Genomic DNA, 23,146 nt, shown 5'->3' on the forward strand with positions numbered 1-23,146 from the left:
TCCCGGCCGTTGTTCTCGACCAATAGGAATGAAGAAACTGTCTTATACGCACAGGTGCATGTTACAACACTTTTTACTGGTGTTATATCATCCGTTCAAACAACACCTCGTGATGCCCTTTAGACCAATCAGAATGGATAAACTGTCTTAGGTATTTATGAATGGTCATTATTTATTGGAGTAGACACCAGATGTATTCCCTCCCTTTGAACAACCAGTCTAGCTGAAACCAGTTTAACGTTAAACTGCTTAAAACATGAACAGTGTAAACAGCTATTAGCAAACCTCGTTTTAAGAACTATTGAACATTTCTCCCCGACGGCATGCAAGCATTGCTTTAAAAAATAAATCAGCTGCATACAATACAATAGCATTGCGATGATTCAAATCAAAGACTGTTCCAAAGAAAATAGATGTGATTTAAAAAAAAAAAAACATATTGCGATCAATAAGTTACAAACAAATAAAAGTTCATAGATTAATAGCAGAGCATTATATATATAGCATAAAATTGATTTAGTTATTTTTTTATCTGAAGTTTATTACATGTTTATATATTTATAAAGTTGCAGAAAGACGGCAAATTAATATGGCATTTTTTTCAACAATCAGGATGATCTACTGCACTTGTTTTTTTAGGCAACGATGCGGCAGCATTTTATTCCACACAAGTTAAACTATTTTTATACAGCATTTAAAAAGCACCCAAAAAATCCATAGTTAAAGTCACCTGGAAATAGATTTTTTTTTCTTTCAAACATAAGAGTATATGCTTACGAACAATAAAACAATTTTTTTACTAATTGTTTGTCACGATTTATGTTTAAAAAATATATAAAGTTGTTTAGGGGCTGACTCCGCCTACCCCTTTTGTGACGTCAATCGAGGCAGACTTTGCCTGCAATGCGTATAGTAATCACACGTGCAAAGTACATGTACGTCCAAGTCGTGAATTGGTACATTTCAAAAAGTGTTTTTCTGCATTCAGCAGCAATACACCTGGTCGGCATTGCCGGAAAAAAACAAAAAAAAATTTTTTGACACGTACAAACTCACGACTTGGTCCATACATGTACTTTGCAATTGTGTTTACTCTACGCAGTCAAAGTCAAAGTCTGCCTCGATTGACGTCACAAACAGCGCCCTCTCGGGTCGGGGTCTACTCTTAAATTTGTAAATAACATAAGAACTGATTTTTTAAAACCTTAGTTAACTGTTTATTCACATTCCACTCATCAAAACACATATATTAGTGACAAAAGCTTTATTTTGAAAAAATACCACTTCCAGGTGACTTTAAGTACATTAAATAGATTTCAGTGCCACTATAACATCAAGCGCCTCTATGACCTCCTGACTTGTCTTAAAGACACTGGACACTATTGGTAATTATCAAAGACCAGTCTTCTCACTTGGTGTATCTCAACATGCATAAAATAACAAACCTGTGAAAATTTGAGCTCAATCGGTCGTCGAAGTTGGGAGATAATAATGAAAGAAAAAAACACCCTTGTCACACAAAGTTGTGTGCTTTCAGATGCTTGATTTCGAGACCTCAAATTCTAAATCTGAGGTCTCAAAATCAAATTCGTGGAAAATTACTTCTTTCTCGAAAAACTATGTTACTTCAGAGGGAGCCGTTTCTCACAATGTTTTATACTATCAACCTCTCCCCATTACTCGCTACCATTATGCTAACAATAATTTTGAGTAATTACCATAAGTGTCCACTGCCTTTAAACATACACGTGGTGTTCGCTGGACAGCCGAGGTCGCCTCTGTCCATGCCTAAATTATGATTGGCTTATAATGCCTTAAAAACCAATACAGGCCTCACAAAACTGGGGTGCATTCTGTACAAAGAATTTACATGGAGATAACAGGTGTGAGTTGCTAGACAAAAATGATGTTCTATTTTAGCCTCTCCTTTTAATGAGTCTTTCCCATAATGTGAATCCGGGAAAACACAAATTTTCGTGGTGGCCACAGTAAGCGCATTGTGACTCGCAATTTCCATGTAGCTTGTCCATTGGGTGAAATCCTCATGCAAAAGTTTTTAAAAATCAAACCCAATAAAATTTTGTTTCAAACAAAAATTCAACCAAGGTGCTGTCTGACCCTCCATCTTAACACGAGATAACAAAGTATCCGCAGCCCAACAAAGTACCCGAACATGATCAGAAAATCCCAGTAAATCTCAGCGCCACTGACATCAAGCGCCTCTAATACCTCTTGACTGGTCTTAAACATACACGTGGTGTTCGTTGGACAGCCAAGGTCCCCTCTGTCCATGCCGTACACCACCATGACCGTGCCTTCAAAGCTGTAGCGTACGTAAGAGCTATAGGAGAGCCATTGGAGGTAGGTTGGGATGGTGTTGAATGTGACAAAGTAACCTGAGAAGAGAAGGATTGGTATACTGGATATGGGACCAGCAAAGACGGCCACCTGGTAAGAAAGGGCAGGAGATAACAAAATAGATTAAAGCATTAATTAACCCTCTCCTCAGAAAATGTTTGTGTTAACATTTTCTTTTCTTTCTTTTTTGTATTCTGGCTGGGTGTTTCAAAAGAAATAACTAAACAACGAAAGTCAGTTTTCATTTGAAAAAAATCAACAACAAAAAAATTAGATTGACAATTTAATTCCCAAATAAACTAGACAGTGTTTGTTTAAAGGTACTGGACACTATTGGCGAGTACTCAAAATAATTGTTAGCCTAAAAACTTTCAGATGCCTAAAAAAAATATTAAAAGACAGATCAGGTGAAGCGTTTTTATATCTGAGTGAGAAATAAACCCTTTCAGAGGGCGCCGTTTCTCACAAGGTTTTTAGTATGTTCAGCGCTCTGCCAAGTAAGCTTTTATGCTAACAATTATTTTGAAAAACTACAAACAGTGGACCAGTGCCTTTAGTGTAAAAAATCATTAAGATTGGCCACTGTAATTGCTCAAGTTTATAGCCTTTATTTCCTCAGTGTAATGTGTAAACCCAAACACTAAGAGTTTCATCGTCGTTCTTTAAGTTCGGAAGCTCACCTGCAAAGATGTGGACCCTGCACCAATAAGAAGTCCTAATGACTGCGCACATAATGATGTCATCGTTGCCATGGCAATGTACAGAAGGAATCGCCAAGCTTCCGGTGGTTGGTTGGTCATCCAATAGACTATTGTACAATAGAATATTGGTAGTACGAGCTGCAAGTAAAAATATTTTTTAAAGTTTTAACTTTGCAATGATTGTAAACATGGTATCTGGGTACTTTTGTACGACATAAAACACAAATGTTAACAGATTTACATTAAACTACACAGTTGAAAGATAATGATACTATGGTAGAGAGCTTCCCTTAAAATATTATTAAAATATATTTTGGGGAAATGATGAGTGAAACAATTCCACAAATACAGTTTTCAACTCAGTGACATGAAAACATTTTCAGCTTGTGTACATGTACAATGGACATACAACACTCTCCTGAAATACATTGCTCTGTGATTTGCACTTTTTTTTCTCAAAAACTTGACGACTAATAAAGCTGAAACTTCACACTGAGTAGGGATTCAGGTCATGGCCAAAAAACTTGACCTACAAAGCATATCAAAACCCTTTAAACTGGTTACCTGGAAAGGCATGTCTGCCATTGTCTTGGCTAGATAGTATGCCTTGATGCTGTACCAGTAGTTCAGATTCTCTCGGACAAAAACTCCCATCTCTAACGGAACTGAAATAGAAATTAACAAAATTGTTTTTGTTTTATTCAAACTTAAGACTTACAGACTATTATATTAATGGGTTGAACAAACAAACATTCCTAGAGGGGGATTTAAACCAGCAACTTCCGGATTCCCCTGCTGACTGAGCTAACCAAGCCGAAATGATGGTTATTTCCCTTGTCAAAATGTTGTCTCAAATATTATAAGTCGTTACAAGTCTCAGCGATACCGGCAGCATATGTTACCAGACAATACACACAATAACCCCCGGAAAGAGGAGGAGTTGGAGTGTGAATCCCAGTACCCTCTAACCCTCTTTGTACAGGGTACAACAAACCATACTAGCACGGCAAGTGCTCGCACTGCGCACAAAACACTGTCATGTCCCAATGTGAACACTCCGGCATGGCGGGTATGCACAATGGGGGTATGCACAAAATTGCCATTTTGTTTGAATTTCGTTACGCAATGCGCAAGAGTTCTACCCGTTATTGGGTCTTTCGCAGTGAACACGGTAAGTACTTACACTTGAGAGCTACTTCAAGAACAGAATGTTCAAGCTTTGCACATTACACACAGTTATGTCCAAGTTTGAACACTCCGTGATTGCAGTTTTGTCCAAGTTTGAACAATCCGTGATTGCAAGCTCGCAAAATTGCCAGTATGCTAGACCCGTTATGCATTATGCAGGAGTTCTACTTTATTAGTTCGCAGCGAACACTATGGGTGCGTTCGTTTAGCTTCCCTGGGTCGACCCCGAAGTGCTCACTCGGGTGAGCCCCTGACAAGAGCTAATCGAATGATCACACTCGCCCTCTCGTGGTGACGACATGCACCTCAGGTCACCCCCAAGTGACCCACTCCACAAGCAGGGCACTGGGGGCTAACCCGGGTGAGCCCCTTCAAAGTCATTCGAACGTACTGAGGCAGACCGGGGTTGACCTAGGGAAGCTAAACGAACGCAACCGTTAATACTTACATGAGAGTAGAGTTGGCATGAGAGCTGTGAACATCAGGAACAAGATGGAGAGGAATAAGAATCCAGTGTTATTGAAGGCTTTGTTGCCATCGTCGCCGATATCCAAGTACAATAGTCCAATGAGTAAACCGCAGGCAATGTGAGAGACGATTCGAATATGAGTCAATAACTGTTGAAAAACCAGACGGAGAAGAAGTTCAGGATGGACGAGTGACAGTAAACTTTTGAAAACAGTACACTAAATGGAACAGCTTCAACTTTGGAATATTAATGTTGGTTTTAACACCGTTGTGTGCCAGCACAGTATACTCGCTCCTTTCCCAAATTCTGTTTTTTTTTAAACACAATGTACATTTATATAAAAACAATCCAATGGTTCCATAAACCAGAGGGCCAATAATGTAAATATTTTTCAACATATCATTATTGGTTTTAGAAGTCCTATAACTTGTATTTTTTAGTTAAGAAACAGATTTTCAAATAATGCAAAACTGACCTGATCTCTAACTATCATTAGAAATGCTCTCCTGAATAAGACGCAAAACTGTGTGAAGAAACTGGTGGCAAAATGTCCTCCTTCCAGGTCACTTGAGTTCTGCAATAGGTCAAAAGTCAAAGGTCAGATTTCAGATTTAAAGGTACATTTTTTCGACACAAAATACAAGAGTCCACAGATTTACATTAAACTTAAACGGTTTAAACATAACGATGGCAGAAGGCTTCCCTTCAAATATTTCTTGCCGAGGTGCTGTAGTTTTTGAAAAATGAGTAAAAGAATTTAAAAATGTTGTGTGCAGACTCGACCCTCTCAGAGAATTACTTACCACAATTGACTGTGTTGAAACACCATTAGCCTCCATGAACACTGCCCTCGTTGTTACCCCGTTGGTCTGCGCACCAGAATGCGTTGGACCGTTCGTAACACTACCGTCGACTTTCGCAGCTGCAATCGCTGCTAGCGCAACCATGGACGCTGTGTCACTGTTGGAATGCGAGTACATGAGACTGTTGTTGCTGTTTAAACTGTTGGAGCTGGTGCTGTGCAAGGAGAGCCCAAGTTTCAGAAATTCCTCACATTTTCCGTCAACGACTTGTTTGGCTAAGGTTGGGTTCTTGTTCCCGTACTCCCCGCATGCGATTTCAATAACTAATGATCGATGGAGAATAAAAAAGTACAGAAAAATCGAAAATACAAACTATAAATGTTGCACTTAAAAAATCAAATCAATTTTGATCAATCTTTATTTTAAGGGGTTACCCGAAGTCTTCAGTGGTTTTAATGGTTAATTATGACGGTGGAGGGGTTTGGTTTAAGGAGTCCACCTTAGACTTTAAATGTGTGTAAAATGTTGATACATAAACAATGTGCTTAACTTTTGAAAGACATTTTTTGAAAAGTACTGCTTTGGGGAGGGAAAGTTCTTCAAAAGTAGTAGCTGTACGAATTGGAATATTTTGAAATTTGTGGACATTTAAGGTAGAAATTTACATCACTGGACACACAAAAATCATGATGTGTACCAATCAGACATGTCAGAGTTTTAATAGCAAACAGAACAAAAACATTACTTAAATTTACATCATATTTTTACAACATTTTACCTTCAAGTAAGACATAGCAGAGCTTTCAAATAGACCTAGTGAGGGGACCACGCGACTCTTGCGTAATTTTCAAAAATATTCGGATGGAGGACGTAGAAGAAGGGGTAGGGGGGCAAAACTTTTTTTTTTAAGTGCATAATTATTGTTTAAATGTATCCATTTTGGTCTTATTTAACACATGAGAAGTATGGCAGTGTCTTACCGTAGTCTGCAGGATTATGATAGGGCGGGCATACAAGCCCTTGCGCTTTGAGGTAGGGTACTAGACCATGCATACTTCCTCGGTACAGACACTGGCCTTCCCCAAGGATGTACAGCTGTAAGAGACATACAGGAGGATACAGTGTATGTCAGTCATGTCAGTATACAATATTAGTGAAAACCACCTTGTAAGGACACCAAGCAATTCCTCTTGGTGAAGGGCACCTCCTTCAAGGGGCAACAAGGGAAATGGCATTTGCCCCAATCACAGGATGTACAGCTGTACGATATGTACAATAAAGTGAATAACCTTGCAGGCCCAGGACTCAAAAATGGAAGAAAAATCTACAAGAAACAGGGCTTGTAGCTTGAAGTGTTTACTGGACCAGCGATCAGAATCAAAATGAGAAAAAAATTCTTGACTCTTAACAACATGCATGAAATGTTTTACTTGAACAGAAATTGCACGCATGGCACATGTGAAGTCATGTCTTTCAAGGTATTTAGCATACTTCATTACCGGTACTCAATAGAATTTAAAGGAATTTTTCAGATTCAAAGTCAGACTTATTCGGTCATATGAGTTTACAGGCCCGACACTAAAACCACTGACGCCGGGCCTACGACCCAGTGGAGAATTTGAGCCGTAAATAATTGGTGTGGGTTGTAACCCTGGTCAAGACAGTTGTTTCTTGGACACTATAATTGCTGCCACGGCGACCAAGAGCTGCATTCCCCCCAGGGAGTTAAAGGCAGTGGACACTATCAGTAATTACTCAAAATAGTTATTGGCCTAAAACCTTTCTTGGTAACAAGTAATGGGGAGAGGTTGATGGTATAAAACATTGTGAGAACGGCTCCCTCTGAAGAGCCATAGTTTTCGAAAAGAAGTAATTTTCCACGAATTTGATTTCGAGACCTCAGATTTATAATTTGAGGTCTCGAGGTCTCAAAATCAACCATCTAACCGCACACAACTTCGTTTGACAGGGGTTATTTTTCTTTCATTATTATCTCACACCTTCGATGATCGATTGAGCTCAAATTTTGACAGGTTTGTTATTTTATGCATTTGTTGAGATACACATAGTGTGAAGGCTAGTCTTTGACAATTACCAATCGTGGCCACTGCCTTTAAGAAAGATTACAGGAATGTTTGCCCTATTAAAAGCGCATTATCGCTACATGTGTTATTTAAGACCTAGACTTATTATTATTTTATTATCATTCATGTTATTAATCGGTTGGGTATTCTACTATAAAGGCGCTACCTTATCAAACATTTCAAAGAGTTTGGCACTTGGTTGATGGATGGTACAGATGACAGTACGGCCACCTCTGGCAAGAGACTTCAGGAGAGATAAACATTGGAAACTAGAAGAGCTATCAAGGCCACTACAGAAGAGAAATAAAGCAGTCGAGTGATGAGAAATCAAGCAGTTAGGAGGGAGCGAGAATAGATCATCAAATTAAATTTGTTTTGTTCGCATCCCAGTCATGACACTGGAGTCCTTGAGCAAGATGTTTTACTACAACGTATGATTGCTTCTCTTCACCATGGGTTTTACTGTAGTGTACCTTTAAAGGTAGAGGTTAATGTTGTGTATAAAAAAGCCTTTGAAGCGGAGGGAGCAGAGAAAAATTAAAGGAATGTTATTGACCCAATGAAATCACCTGGGCGCTAATATAAAGTGCATTAAGACGCATGGTGTTGTAAAATGCGCTGTATAAGAACTAGTTATCATTAATATATTATTGTGATAGAGCTCAGAGCAAATGCTTTGGAACTCCCTACCTGAAACTGTGAAACTTTCAAACTTACTTTATACTGGCATACTAAAGAACAGTTTTAAAAACTCATCTGCACAAAGTTTGCATTTTGTTAACTCTACTTTCATTGCTTGTTGGTTGTTTTTTGGACAGCATCACCATGAGCTCCGCTTGGGGCGGATAGGCAATTTTAAAGTGTCCATTATTATTATTATTACCTTGTAGGTTCGTCGAAGAAGAGCACCGGTGGATTGTTGACCAGCTCTAAGGCGATGGCAAGACGCTTGACTTGACCTCCAGACAGCTTGGATGTCCGCGTGTGAGAACAATCTATCAGACCCAGAAGACTCAGTATCTCCTCCACCTGTTAGTTAATCATAATAATAATAATAATAATAATAATAATAATAATAATAATAATATTGAAAAGTTCAATACAGTTTAGTTTGGAGAGGTTTCTTGGGAGTAGCAGCTGAGGTACGTTGTAGATGCCCGGATGTTGTAAGGAACATGTTCTAGAGGCGGGGGCCAATATAACCGATGGCTCCTCGGCTGACAGATTTGGAGCAGGGAATTGCATAAGAAACTACTTAAATGTTGTAGAGCTCATTGACATGCTGCCCTTTTGAGGGTGCTATCATATCATGTATTTACACATCAAGCAGGGAGCAATAGAACATCAAAGACACAAAGTAAGAACAGGGGTGCATTCCTCTCAGGCATATAATTATAACATAAAATTTATAAGGCGCACAATATCTGGAAACCATTCAAAGGCGCCAGTTGCTAGCAAGTTCGGACAGATTGAACAGATTGAGGTTGCGTTTGAATATTGACAGATCCGGTGTGTCTCTCAACTCATCTGGTAAGGAATTACAGAGATGCTGTGGTGCGCAGCTGGAAAAGGCATGGTCTCCATAGCTTGCCAGACGAGTTTTGGGAACATAGAGTATGTGTGATGAAGACATACGCAGGGTTCAAGTCGCGTGCCCATACTTAAATATTTTAAAATTGGTGCAAAGATGGAGGTCACAAGACAAAATTAAAAGCTCTGTGCAAATAATATTACATACAATCACAAGCAAAAAGAAAACAAAATGGAAAACTGAAAAAGATATTCAGGAGGAGTTTAGTGGATTTCTACGAGCAACTGAAGATATCTTTGTACTGGTTGGTATAAAATCTAAGAACCTCAGCGACCACAAGAAGGGGGGGTGGGAGGGAATCAAAATTGTTGGCATTATATTTAAAGGGAACCTTGGTCCAGTGGTAAGACTGCAGGACTTGCAATCATACCAAGCTAACCAAAACTTTCGCAATGACTCATAGAATAAGTATTGTCGTCTAGTTACTGAATCACAATTTCTTGGTTTGTGCAATTCATAATTGTAGAAGTTAAACCACTGTTGTATGAGAGAGATTGGCTGTTGCCAGTTTTGTGTGTTCATCGATTCCTTGCTTGTGCCTGTAAAAACCTACTACAAAGTAAAGAGAAATCTTTACCTTCTCAGTAAACTTATTTACAATTGGTCAAAGATTATGAAAGCTCATTGCTGATTGGCTAACTGTATGTGCCATGACATCAATTGGGTTAATACAAATGTAGCTCAAACTCTTATTGGCTTGAAGTTTACAGGAGAGAATATAACTTGTTTTTCAATTGGTCAATTGTTATGAGAGCTCATTGCTGATTGGCTGAGAGGAGAGAATTATGGACTGCCTGACTCAGGTGTTCTTACCTGTTGCCTTTTACTTCGGCCGTCCATCTTAACATAGAAGCCTCTGGATTTGTCTTTCTTCTGAACGGGATAATTCAGACATTGATTGATCCTTCTTGATTTCTGATCACTCAAGATTCATCAAAAAGTTATTTTGGAATGTTTGTGAATGTAATTGAAATGGTCAGCGAGGGTTTTGTATAGGTAAAGATGAAGCATGTAATGAACACTGACAAACAACCCCTCAGCGTTTAATTTTCTCTTTTTAACTGTCTAATTTGTGAGATTGCAGTTATATTCAATAGTCTGTTACTGTCACACACAGTGAATTTTACTTTGGACTGCAGAATACACTAAAACCATGTTAGGCTACTATTCATTATAACCTGCAGCTAATGTTGTTCTGCAGTTTGGGTTAGAGGTTAGGGATGTGGTTAGGCTTATATCTGTCCATGTTACAAACCTAATATCTTCAAGATAGTTTTCTGTAGTTTCTTGAGTACCCACGCAGATGTCTTGGTTTTGCCTGGAAACATTCTTAACAGGGACAGCGTTGTTAGGGGACAACATTTTCAGCAATCTGTTTATATTATAATGCCTTTTGACACCATTTATGTACGAAATGTCTGTCCAACATTCCCCTGTTACCATGGTTACAAACATAATCACCTTGAAGATGATCCCCAGTTATTGCTAAAGATAAATACAGATAAATTTGTCTTGCTCTTTGCAAAGAAAAACCTTGAAGTGATTTGGAATGTGCATGGGAAACAAGCTTGACAAAACTCTTCGTGTTTATTGTTGCCACCAATTTATTAAAAAAATGTCACTCCAAATGGTCTCATTAGTGAGGACAGACCCAAATGTATTGTAAATGAACAATTTGGACACTCAGTATTTAAATTTAGCATTTAACATTAGCTAATGTTCGAACACCCTTTTACCAAATCCTTCCTACAACCTTGGATACATGACGGTTAATGGCTATAGTTGGGGTTAGGGTTAGGGTTTGGTAGGGTTGTGGTAGGGTTAATGGTTATATGGTCAGTGCTATGGTTAGGGTTACATACATGGATTAGGGTTGCAGGTAAACATGGTGTATAATGCTAGGCTAATACATGTAGGTTAGGGTTGGTATGAAGGTATAGGCTAATGGTTCTGCACAAGCAATGTTAAGAATGAATAAGCAGGGTACATACATGTACGCAGGACAAGCAGCATATAGCACATGTTATGAGTACACATTAAAATTTTCCTCAAAATCATGCTTTCTGAAAACAAAATAAAAACATCACACACAAATTAAATATTTATACTATACAAGTATTTATAAACAAAGGAAAACACAAGATTGAATTTTAAACTAAGATATTCATGCTTTTCAGGTAAATTGACAAAATAACAAAACAAATCCAGCAGTTGATGAAAGAAAAGTACACAGTCAACCCTCCTACTGTCTGACCATTCATCATAATTGAATGACAAACTTTGCCAGGCTGGGGTGACTGCAGTAAACACAACCTTCAGTTATATTTATCAACATTAAATATCATCCACAGTGCTTTTGAATTGACAGGGGGATATGCATTGCCAGCCAACATTATGTGGTGAATGCAATACAGATACAAAGTCAACCCTCCTACTGTCTGACCATTCATCACCTTCCACTGTCTGACTGTAGTTTTGAAGTGGTGAACACGCAGTATACAGGACAATAACCACAAACCATGCACATTGTAACTCAATTCAGACACTTTTAGGCAAAACAAATCAGGAGTAATTAATAAACATCTTTGTTTCTCTCTTACAACAATTTTCCTCGCACCATGGCCGATCTTCTCGGGGAGTTTGAGATTAGCGGAGACCATCATGGCTTCCATGACGCTCAGATGTGGTAAGAGGTAACAGTCTTGCATGATATAGCATGACATCTTACGGAACTGGCGCAGATTCCTGGCGTTGCCGTTGATCAGCACGGCTCCCTTCATGCAACGGGTTCTAAGGATTGGATTTGGTCAATAATGGAGAGTTGTTGATAGTATAAAACATAGTGAGAATAGGCTCCCTCTGAAGTGTACATATAACGTCGTTTTTGAGAAAGAAGTTATTTCTCACTAAAATATTTGAATTTGATATTGAGACCTCAAGGTTTCAAGTTCAAGCATCTGAAAGCACACAACTTCATGTGACAAGGCTTCCATTATTATCTCGCAACTTCGACGAACAAATGAATCAATTTTTTTGCAGGATTGTTACTTTGTGCATTATGTTGAGATACACCAAGTGAGAAGACTGGTCTTTGACAATTACCGAAGGTGTCCAGTGTCTATAAAAGGGTACGGTGTACGTTTGATAATCACTCAAAATGATTGTTAGCATAAAAACTTACTTGGTAAGGAGCAATGGAGAGCTGTTGATAGTATAAAACATTGTGAGCCAAAATTTGTGCAGATTTGTTGATTTATATGCATTTGTTGGGATACACCAAGTGAGAATATATTGGTCTTTGACAATATTACCAAACAAGCCCAAGAGAGGTCCAGATAGATGTGCAGTGGTACATGCATGCCTCAAACTAACCCTTTTATAGGCATCTACAGCAATTGCCGTGGTGCCCTGTGCTTTTGCTGTGTTGCCCTTTGCAAAGTTCCGATAATATAAATTTAAATTGTCCTCAAAGAAGTGCCCCGTTACCGGAGGAAACTTTTCTGAGCCCCTTCAAGAGTGAATTTCACACCTCCGCATTCATAATCTCTAGAGAACTACACATTATAGAATATGCAAAACAAGTAAAGACTCTTGACTATTTGTCAATAATTCAGGGGAAAAAGTCTCGCAACAAAGCTGATCTCTTACTTGTATCCGGCTAGGGCATTCATAAATGATGACTTGCCAGCTCCTGATGGTCCCATGATGGCAATCAACTCTCCGGGTAGAAAGCTCCCCGATAGCCCCTTCAGTATGGTCTTATTACCTGGGGATGACGGGGAAAGGAAGAGGGTTACATGTAGTCTGTGTGATATGGAAAGGTTTGCGGTAACACCATGTAATGACTATATCTCTAATGAGTTGGGGATGGTTCTGAAAAGAACCGTTGGTTTCAACTCGTTTCGATCAGTATGCTCTGATTGTCTTCTGGTGCGAGTTTTGATTCTTCTGCTGTGTGAGTTATGATGCATTGAATGGTGAGGTAACAAGTGTATTCAGATTGTGGCAACACCATTTTTTTTTTTTTAAGGCTACTTCATGGTGAGGGCTACACTTAAACTGATTTAGGCTATCGGTCCAAATCAATTTCAAACTCGGATCAAGTTCACAAACCAAATTTCAGTATAAAAACATTTAGAATGTCCCAGATTGCACAGGGCCTTTTAAAACTAAAGATTAACACCAAGTACATGTACCCAAATTTTTAGGGTTTTTGGGGACGCATGGTGGCAGCAGACTTATCAGGTAAAATCAATTGTTCTCAGTAATGTGCGCTTGATCGGAACTATGTAAACAATGGAAATTTACCTGGTAAGTCTGCTGCCACCTACTGTTTAAAAGTCCCCCATTCAGTATACCTAGGTTAAACTAAAAAATTAAAATGCCCCACAATTACCTGGGTAGGGTGAAGAAAAGTAATGTACAGAAAAAAGTAAATTCTGTCCCAAGCCGATATGCCTATCAGGCAGGATTCTTTGGCATTAACCCACACCTGTGACGTCATGCTATTGTTAAATCGCTCCATTATTTTGCACGAATGGCGCGATGGGTACATCTATTCACCCATTGTGCATAAAAGAGCTAGGGAACAAAGTAAATCAAGTCAATGACACCATTGACCATATATTATTTTGTTTTTTATGGTTTTTAACAGGTTAATAGAGCTACACATGTATTGCAAAATGATCGTTGACACACAAGTGAACAGCTACATTATTAAATTATTTAGCTGAGATATTAAAAAATAATTATATAACTACAACAGTAATTTAAGCAGGTCTTAAAGTCAGATAAATCAATTTCATTTTAACCAGTATTTTTGTTTTTGTTTTTATTAATTCCAAATGCTTAATTTATCATACACAAACATGGTAAGTGAGTAAAGTCCCTAAAATTTAAGATTGCAAAGATACTTTTTTCAATATCATCATAAAATAACAGGAATTCAACTGAAATTGTTGATCATAAAGGTAGCTTAAATTTGTTTATTAAAAACAAATCTGAAACTACAGGCTTGTACGCGGGTAGGTCACTTCTTTATCTTCACCTTTTGGGTTTTTTGTAGACAGAGAAAGTCGGCTACAACATCATCTGATAGTCTGTTTCTATCACTATATAAATTTACTTAGAGTCAAGAAACAAAATCACTTATCTGCTGCCACTATCGAAGGAACGAGCATATTTCCTAAATGTTGGTCTTTGTCCATTGTTCACACACCACCAGTGGTGTTCACTGGAGTGAACAAGCTTACGTAATACATACAAACAATTGACTTAAAAATTAAACAATAACGCGCCATTCGTAAACAATAATGGAGCGATTTTAACAATAGCATGACGTCACAGGTGTGGGTTAAGTCGCATAATGCCCTTGGTGAACGCGCCATTCGTGGGTACGAATGGCGCGCACTTCGGGCATTATCCTATACTTAAACGACTGAGAATATTTCCATTCCCCCTGGACAGGATGCCAGTCGCAAGTTACTCCCCATCTCTCAAAGGTACCCATTTGTACTCCTGGGTGGAGTGAAGCAGATGGTAAAATGCCTTGATCAAAGACACAATGTCGCAACTGACCAGGCCAGGATTCGAACCCACAATCTGTAAATTACAGAAATTGACTCCACCGCCCTAGACCACACGGCCATGACACCCATACTAAAAGAGAACCCGGGGTGGATTTCACAAAAAGTTAAGACTAAGTCTTATCTCGAGTTAGGACGAGTTACTCGTCCCAACTGAGGACTAGCCTAGGTTTTTAATAACTCCTAGGACTAATCCTAAGTTAGGACTACTGTCTTCGTGAAATCGACCCCTGCAGCGGATTTCACGACTAACTCATCCTAACTTAGGATTGTTTGAATGCTTCCTAACGTCTTCAGATACGGAAAATAACTCGTCCTAAGTCCTAGGATTAATCCTAAGTTAGGAAGAGTTTGGTGAAACCGACGGCTTGGTACTTACCTCTTTTCCTGGACCAGATGCTCCCTTCCTTGACTGTGTATGAGATATTGTTGAACTCAATATGAACGGGTTGTCTTGCTGGTAAATGAGATAACTTCTGAGCCTCAAAGGTTCGATTTTCAACCTTCTTCAGAATGGCTCTATGCCATAAAGCTTGGTCCAACTCAAGATCTGTTGGGTTGTAAAAAGAAACATTTTTAAAAGGAAATCATTCGACATTGCAGTAGACGGTCATCAGAAACGCTTTTATCCAGCACAAGAACATTTCATCTGCTAAACATAGGATTCGAACTGCCTCTAGCCAGCGAGCAATCTCAGAGGTTTAGGTGTACATGTATGACACTGCTCTAGAACGGCAAAGGTCCTGTGTTGGAATCCAACCCAAGTTAAATGCATACAAATGTTTTTTCACAGAACTCAGGTACAGTGCTAACACAATCAGGGAACATTTTATGGGTAAAAACCAAACTTATTATTCTTTATCCCTGATGCAAATTAAAACATACCTCTGGGTCTAGTACAAGGGCTGACGTTGTTATTTCTCCATGCTTACAATGTATTACAGTACACATTTTTTTTAAAGGGAAGCTTTCTACAATCGTTATCTTTAACCGTGTACAAAAATGTAAATCTGTGTACTTTTGTGTTTTGTGTCGCACAAAACATACCTTTACTTAACCATTGGCAACACGCACCACAGTGTTTCTCAAACAGGAGTGTATGTGGATTAAAGTCGCATTCTAATTGACATTTTTGTCATCACAATTAGTCACTTTGTCTATAATTACTTTGTCCTTCAGACAGGGCATCAAGCCAGTAATGGTCCAGTGAGCTTAAAATAACCAATGGACAAATTATTGATGAATAATAATTAACCCATTATCATTAGAGAAGATGCAATGGTGTTTCTGGCATGTTCTGGCAGCAATATGATAAATATGACAATATCAAAGTCATGTCAAGCATGCCAAGAGGTACTCAATGCTCAAGGCACTTCTAAATTACATTTTTACAGAAAGAAAGAATGTAAGAAGTTATGAATTCTGAGACCCAATTATATTGTAGCACCTTATAGCATGTATAGGGGCGTAAAGGGTTAACAAGGTGCTACTGCGCATTAGCATTCAGCAGCCACAGCTAGGAACACCAGGATGAACCCCTTCTCTTTTTGATATGTGCACAGGATTCTTATACATGCTTTACACAACACACAGGACCAACTGCTTTACGTCCAATCTGAAGGACGAGAATGGTTAAGTGTTGTGCTTTTAAAAGGACACAAGTTTCATGACTGGGACTCTACAGGACCTACAGATCTACAGACTCTACAGATCAGAGACACCAGAGTTTGAATATCGTGCCCTTAACAGCTCGGCCATGACACTTGCCACTTGCACCACCACCTCAACTTGTATCTATTTCAAGGTCAATGGTTGCTATGATCTCATAAAATCATTTTTTTTTAAACAAGCTCTACCAGATGTGCCAGTGGAATGTCATTATTTTATGACAGAAATGTTCTAAATCTGCACTGTAGACTTTTCAGTCTGCCGCAATTTTTGCATGATTTTTCTGAGGGGGAAACAAATCAAAAATCAGATTTTATGTCAACTATAAGTTAACATTCTCAAACTACTGTGGTTTTTTTTCTACCCGCTGACCATCTTTTCTTTCAATCACGTTACAGGAAACATATATTTTTATGGAGAGACTACAGTCTTTACGATGCGCTACATTGGAATAGCGCTTTACAAGCACTGCACATAGTATTATTTTTATTATCTTGCAACTTGACAGTATGTATACATTTACCCGTATTTAACAAAATCGTAAGAATTTTATTTCCGGTTTTTGTTTTATTACATCCTGTGTAACTAGGCCCTACATCATAAATTACAGTCCATAAACATTGCTACATGTATGCAATGCACCTTTTACCAGTATTTAAAACAATCATACTTTTACTTTCAAGTGTTCTTTATTACATCCTGTTCATCTAAATTGCTGGCTGTGGATTCAGTAAGCTATGAGTTGTAATAATATACATCATGTTGGGCAAGTCTACTTGATATTCTTACTCATAGAATAGCATAGCAAGTACATGTAGGATAGAGGGGAACATGCACCAGGCAAGGAGTTCCGAAGAGATGCAGTACGTGGAATAAAGCTGTTGGAATGGCTCCTTGTTCCTAGTAAACATTTTGAGCAACAATGTACAAGCCCTGCTGTGTACAGTCTTGTAGAATTTCCACCAAAATTCAAACCCTCATCACCATTTAAGACACTGGACATTATTGGTAATTGTCAAAGACCAGTCTTCTCACTTGGTGTATCCCAACATATGCATAAAATAACAAACCTGTAAAAATTTGAGCTCAATTGGTCGTCGAAGTTGTGAGATAATAATGCTTGATTTCGAGACCTCATCAAATTCTAAATCCGAGGTCTCAAAATCAAATTTGTGGAAAATTAGTTCTTTTTCGAAAACTATGTTACTTCAGAGGGAGCCGTTTCTCACAATGTTTTATACTATCAACCTCCCCATTACTCGTAACCAAGTATAATTTTATGCTAATAATTATTTTGAGTAATTACCAACCAACAGTGTCGATCCACTGCCTTTAAACGTCATTTTAAAATACAACCACTTTGACACATCTGTCAGGTGGGATGGAAAATCTAAAATGTGAAAATAACTTCTTCCTGCATGAATTATTTATTGAATACAAAAGTCCGCTCAGCAATCTTCTTATAAATCTTGCACCTTGCATTCGTGAATCTCCGAAAAACATTCAATGATGTTTTTGGCGAGGGTTGGGTTGCAATTAAAACGTGCTCTCTGTTTGCTGCCGCGATTATTTATCAGACGGTGGTATTGTCAATTTGCCCTGAGACAAGCCTGTACTGCATCGCTGTACATGTATACATGTAGCTGGACAATTCCATGCAAACAGAAACATGCCCCCCCCCCCCCGAAAAATTAAAATCATTCCTGAACTTCATTTTTATTTCTAAGTTTTGCTGATAGATTTTAGGAACTGGATATTGAACAATTTTAGTCAAATCTACATCGTTTTATAATGAAATATGTCATGTTTCTTCCTTCGACTTTAGAAAATTAACTATTTTATCGGCATTTTCATCCGATTGCATTTTTTTCTTAAAAGAAGCAGTTGTCACTTATAACACTTTTAAATGCAGTTCACAGTAACTATAATTATTATTGGTTTATTAAAAACATTCAAACTTTGCAGCCAAAGGCTGAATTGAGCTTAAAATACAGGGTTTTATATAAAATAGATTTTGTTTAAAATTTCAGAAAAACATTAAGAAATTTGTTTTTAAAAATTTAAAAGTTCACAAAAAAAATATGTATAAAAAAAATTAATTGTTATATGATTTTGGCTCTCTTATTTGATTCTGACTCTTCAGAATCTTCAAGAATCTAAGAAGAATCTTATAAGAATCGTACGGGAGCTCAGATTTAAATCTTTGATAGAAATGTTTCTTCTTTGTAAAATTCTATAAAAGATTTTCTCTACTGTGTCAGGACTTAGTAGAATGATAATAAGATAAATTTCTCTAGAGAAAAGTTGCTCTTAGATTTCTTTAGAAAGCTATTTCAAATAATTATTTTAAACAGTTTTGTTTTAAACATTTTCTTTAGATTTTCAGAATTTCTATAAAGGTTATAGCTCTATAAACCCTTCCATAGAGTTCTATAAAAGAAAATTTGTAAGGGTGCCCGTGACTTTTCTTGAAGACTTGTGCACAACTGCGTGCGAAGACAGTATGAAATGCGAGTGACAAAGACATCTTATTTGTTATAACTTGTTTTCTCCATTTAAAAAATCAGTGTAAATGTAAATGTATTATAATTATTTGGTTTTCATTTAAAGGAACGTTAAAGAATGATAAGAAAAAAAAATTGTGAAGATCACAGATTTACATAAAACTTACACGGTCTTATGACGATGATAGTTGAAAACATCCCTTGAAATATTTCTGTCTGAAATTTCATATTTGATGAGAAATAAATAATCTAATTTCGCATTTAGAATTTATCGCTCAGTGAGCGTTCTATTCATTTTTGTTTTGGCATCGATGCAATGCAAAATTTGTAATCGGTTTTTCACTATTCTCTCGTGACTCAGATGGCCGATCGATTTTCAATTCTGTTATGTTCCTTTGATTTCTTCTTCTTGTGGAGCCAAGGACTCTCTGAAAAGCAAACTTTATTATTTAAGGCCCTACTAGCCAAGAAACCAATGGCGCGAAGACAAGAAAGTTTCAGTTTCAGATGTGGGAGGAAAACTCCAAGAGAATTATTCCCAGAGGAAACCCACGCAGTCATCAGTCAGAGTGTACATTGTATTTCTCCTGAGCAGTAGATCATCTTATTCTGAATAAATACATGTACGGATTCTTGCGTGCAACATTTTGCCAAGTAGGATGAGATCTCGGCTGTACATGTTATGCAGGCCTGATACTCATATTTAGGCCTATAACAGCGCCTTTTGCCAAAGGATACAAAGCGCCAGGTATTTTTACTGCAAGGTGAGTAGGACGAAAATTGAATTAAGACTGACACCTAATCCTTAGTGATGTAATGGTTTACAAGGTGCTGATGGCACAATATGCTGCCAATCTAGCCAGGGACCATGGGGCGAACCCATTCTCTTTTCAATAAGTGCACTGGGTTCTTTTATGTGCATGCATTTACACAACACATGGGACCAGCGGCTTTACGTCCCATCCGAAGGACGAAGCAATGGTCAAGTGTCTTGCTTTAAAGGACACAAGTGTCACAGCTGGGGATTCGAACCCACACTCTGCTGATCAGAAACACCAGAGTTTGAACTCGGTCCTCTCAACCACTCAGCCATGAAACTTCCATATGATCATACTTTGATGACCATTCGCCCAAGCTGTAAAACAAAACCTCAACAACGGCCTCATCACCTTAAATGACCCTCCATCGTATATGCCAGACATAAAAAAATTATAATTTCGCAAAAGAAAACCCCTAAACTGCACATATCACCATGATCACTAGTACCATCCAACTCCTGCCTTCCTGTTACATGTACGCACACACACATGACACACGCACTTGAACAATAATTCAATAATTGTGAAACCAAGCATCTCGAAAGACTCTTACGATCCGGTTGAGTATAGCGGTACATGCATAATCGGAAGCTTTAAAGGCAAAGTATACATGGTACTTTGGTTTTGGGAATCGTTTTTAAAGATTGTTTTATAAAATCCTATTCACAATCAAAAAACGTACTGTCACTTAATGTAATTATCTGAAAATGTCAACGGTTGCATATTTAAGATTAGCCGAAAAATCTTAGCTACATAATGGTCCATGCAGAAAGTACACTATATATTCCCTTAGTACAGTACATGATCTGAGAATTGTTACGCTGTAACACTTCTCATATTATGCAAACTTTGGGGCATAAAAACAGATAATCTTTTTTTACATTTACTTCAAGGTGAAAAATTTCTCAAAATGCTTTCAAAAGTTGATGTAGGCTTCTTTCTAACCAAAAATGTGTATTGTCACTAATTTTCATAGTGATTTCAAAACAGACACTGGACACATTTGGTAATTGTCAAAGACCAGTCTCTCATCACTTGGTGTATCTCAACATGTTCACAAAATAACAAACCTTTGAAAATTTGATCGTCAAAATTTACGAGATAATAATGGAAGAAAAAACACCCTTGTCACAAGGAGTTGTGTGCTTTCAGATGCTTGATTTCAGGACCCCCAAATCTAATTCTGAAGCCACAAAATCTAATTCAATAAATTGAGTGGAAAATTACTTCTTTCTCAAAAACTACGTCACTTCAGAGGGACCCGTTTCTCACAATTTTTTAATACTATCAACAGCTCTCCATTGATCGTAAAACAAGTAAGTTTTTATGCTAACAGTTATTTTGAGTAATTACCAATAGTGTCCAGTGCCTTAAAAGCACTGCCGAGGCATACACAGATGGCTACTACTCTAAAATATGAGTTTGATTGATTTAAAATCCTTGGACAGTAATGCATCCATCTGCATCATCAGGGATTTCATAATCATACAGTAGTTTGTTGACCCCGGACTTACATGTAGCATCAGAAAGTGACAACATATTTTTACCAAACTCCTCATAGCATCAGAAAGTGACTACATATTTTTACCAAACTCCTCATACAAATTTTCAGGCCTGGGCCCAAATTTAAAATGCCTTAGGAGAAAAGCTTGAGCCAAACATAGCCTTTCTCAAATTCAAATTTGTGGGTGAAAGATTACATGCACCTCTTTCTCCAAAACTGCATTAATTACTACAAACGGATTATTAATTTTGGACAAATTGATTTTCACCGCTAAAGATGTTCTCAAGGCTTATATTCCATGTATTCAGGGCTGCTTAAATACATTGTAAATGTAGTGACGTATATTATTTAATCCGCACAGATTTCTGGGCAGAATCACAAGCCACTGTTGTTTGTATCGTCACTTATTACAGATGACTCCCTTATTATGAGCTCGCATAATACAAGGTTTTGTGTCGGTCCTGAACTGCCTCGTGCGTGTTTCAATGTATTTAAAAATGGATTCAATGAGCACGGTACCATTAGCGAGAACACAGATTTATGCATCCGCATGGGCACGGCGGCTAGTCCGAGCGACTTAAATACAGAGGAAAAAAAAATAACAAACAAAAAAAGATTTGTTAAAGATGCGGCTCATATTCTGGGCAGCTAAAATTACAAAAATTGTTGTCTACAAAAATATCATTAACTAACATCTGAAAGTTTGATTTTCTAAAGGTGGTCGTGTTTTTGAGATTTCCCCAAAAATCAAATCAGGACCAACAAGTTTTGCGAGGAATGACCTACATGTACACAGTAGGCACGGACTGGAATTTCATCTTTGAAATGGGGCACTTGAGGCCATTTTCATTTTGAAAGGGCACTTCCATCATGGATAATAAAAAATCTTAAAAGTCTATGGGGAAATTTTGAAGAGGTACCAAGGCCAAGACCAGAGGCCGTGACTTCCGTGACCTCCTGATTTCAAGGCCTGATGAAGAATTGAAGGATTTTGGAGGATTGAGGTCACCTGTAGGCAAAAATGCCTTGAAGGAGTCAGGCCTAAAAAATGTGTTAGGGTTAAGAATTGACGTAGTGGCACTATACATGTACAAATGTCCTATTACATGTATTATGTATAATGTGTACAAATTGTGTTTGAGGACAAAAAGCTTGCCCCGAAACAAATGTCATGGGGCTACCATTTGTTGTATGTCCGTCTTAAACATGTTTTCAGTAGCGAGTCAACTTTGAGTGATTACATTATACTTGTGACCAATATTCCAATAAAGTCTATCAGGCCTGTACAATCGAGTGACAATAGCCACAGCCATTAATAGAGACTCTGTACACACATTTATTGACACAATGATAACGAGGGACTGATTAAATTGTCAACCTTGTCTGAACCACATGGTGTGATCAGACTCAGAGATAAAAACTGATTGCACAAAAGGCTGTCAATGTACAATAAGGTCAGCTTGAAAGACAACATGTTCTCTTTGTATTATTTTCATTTCAGATTCATCCTGTTTGTTTTGTGCACAAACAAGACATCTGTTCAATGCTACATGAATAGGCCTACATGTACAGTGGAACAGCCCTGATACTTCACGGAGGCAACAAAGGTGATTGCCTCCATGCCCCATGGTCATTGCCTTAGTGCCCTTGAAGTTTACTGATAAGGTGCCCTTTACCAAGGAGAAAATGCCTTGGTGCCCCTGCCCTTTCCAAAACGAAGCATACAGGGCTGTGTCATTTGACAACTGATTACACAAGACTGTCAACTACAATAGACCTTCATCACGATGTAACCAAAGTGAGGCTGGACGAAATAATAGTCTGTTGCCATGTTTGTGCAATGAATGTTAGCATTCATTACTGTTATGGAAAC

The 23,146-nt window shown here is 38.0% G+C and overlaps 1 protein-coding gene across 2 annotated transcripts in view; it reads right to left on the reverse strand.

The window, feature by feature from the left end:
- Window positions 1–1,112: 1,112 nt before the first annotated feature.
- LOC139951874 (ATP-binding cassette sub-family G member 4-like) overlaps window positions 1,113–23,146 on the reverse strand; it is a 36,942-nt gene continuing 14,908 nt past the window's right edge. Inside the window, exons 3-15 of one of the 2 annotated variants that reach the window (XM_071950953.1) lie at window positions 15,159–15,329; window positions 12,843–12,960; window positions 11,795–11,984; window positions 10,008–10,067; window positions 8,487–8,632; window positions 7,770–7,893; window positions 6,500–6,614; window positions 5,520–5,842; window positions 5,192–5,290; window positions 4,696–4,864; window positions 3,624–3,724; window positions 3,039–3,197; window positions 1,113–2,448 (exon numbers count right to left, since the gene is read on the reverse strand). In XM_071950953.1, the coding sequence (XP_071807054.1) occupies window positions 2,098–2,448; window positions 3,039–3,197; window positions 3,624–3,724; window positions 4,696–4,864; window positions 5,192–5,290; window positions 5,520–5,842; window positions 6,500–6,614; window positions 7,770–7,893; window positions 8,487–8,632; window positions 10,008–10,067; window positions 11,795–11,984; window positions 12,843–12,960; window positions 15,159–15,329 (2,126 nt within the window). In that variant the 3' untranslated portion in view covers window positions 1,113–2,097. The remainder of the gene's footprint in view (window positions 2,449–3,038; window positions 3,198–3,623; window positions 3,725–4,695; window positions 4,865–5,191; window positions 5,291–5,519; window positions 5,843–6,499; window positions 6,615–7,769; window positions 7,894–8,486; window positions 8,633–10,007; window positions 10,068–11,794; window positions 11,985–12,842; window positions 12,961–15,158; window positions 15,330–23,146) is intronic. The other variant, XM_071950954.1, reaches the window with a different exon arrangement.

This window comes from Asterias amurensis, chromosome 19 (genome assembly GCF_032118995.1).
Source record: "Asterias amurensis chromosome 19, ASM3211899v1".
In the NCBI taxonomy this organism is placed as follows: Eukaryota; Metazoa; Echinodermata; class Asteroidea; order Forcipulatida; family Asteriidae; genus Asterias; species Asterias amurensis.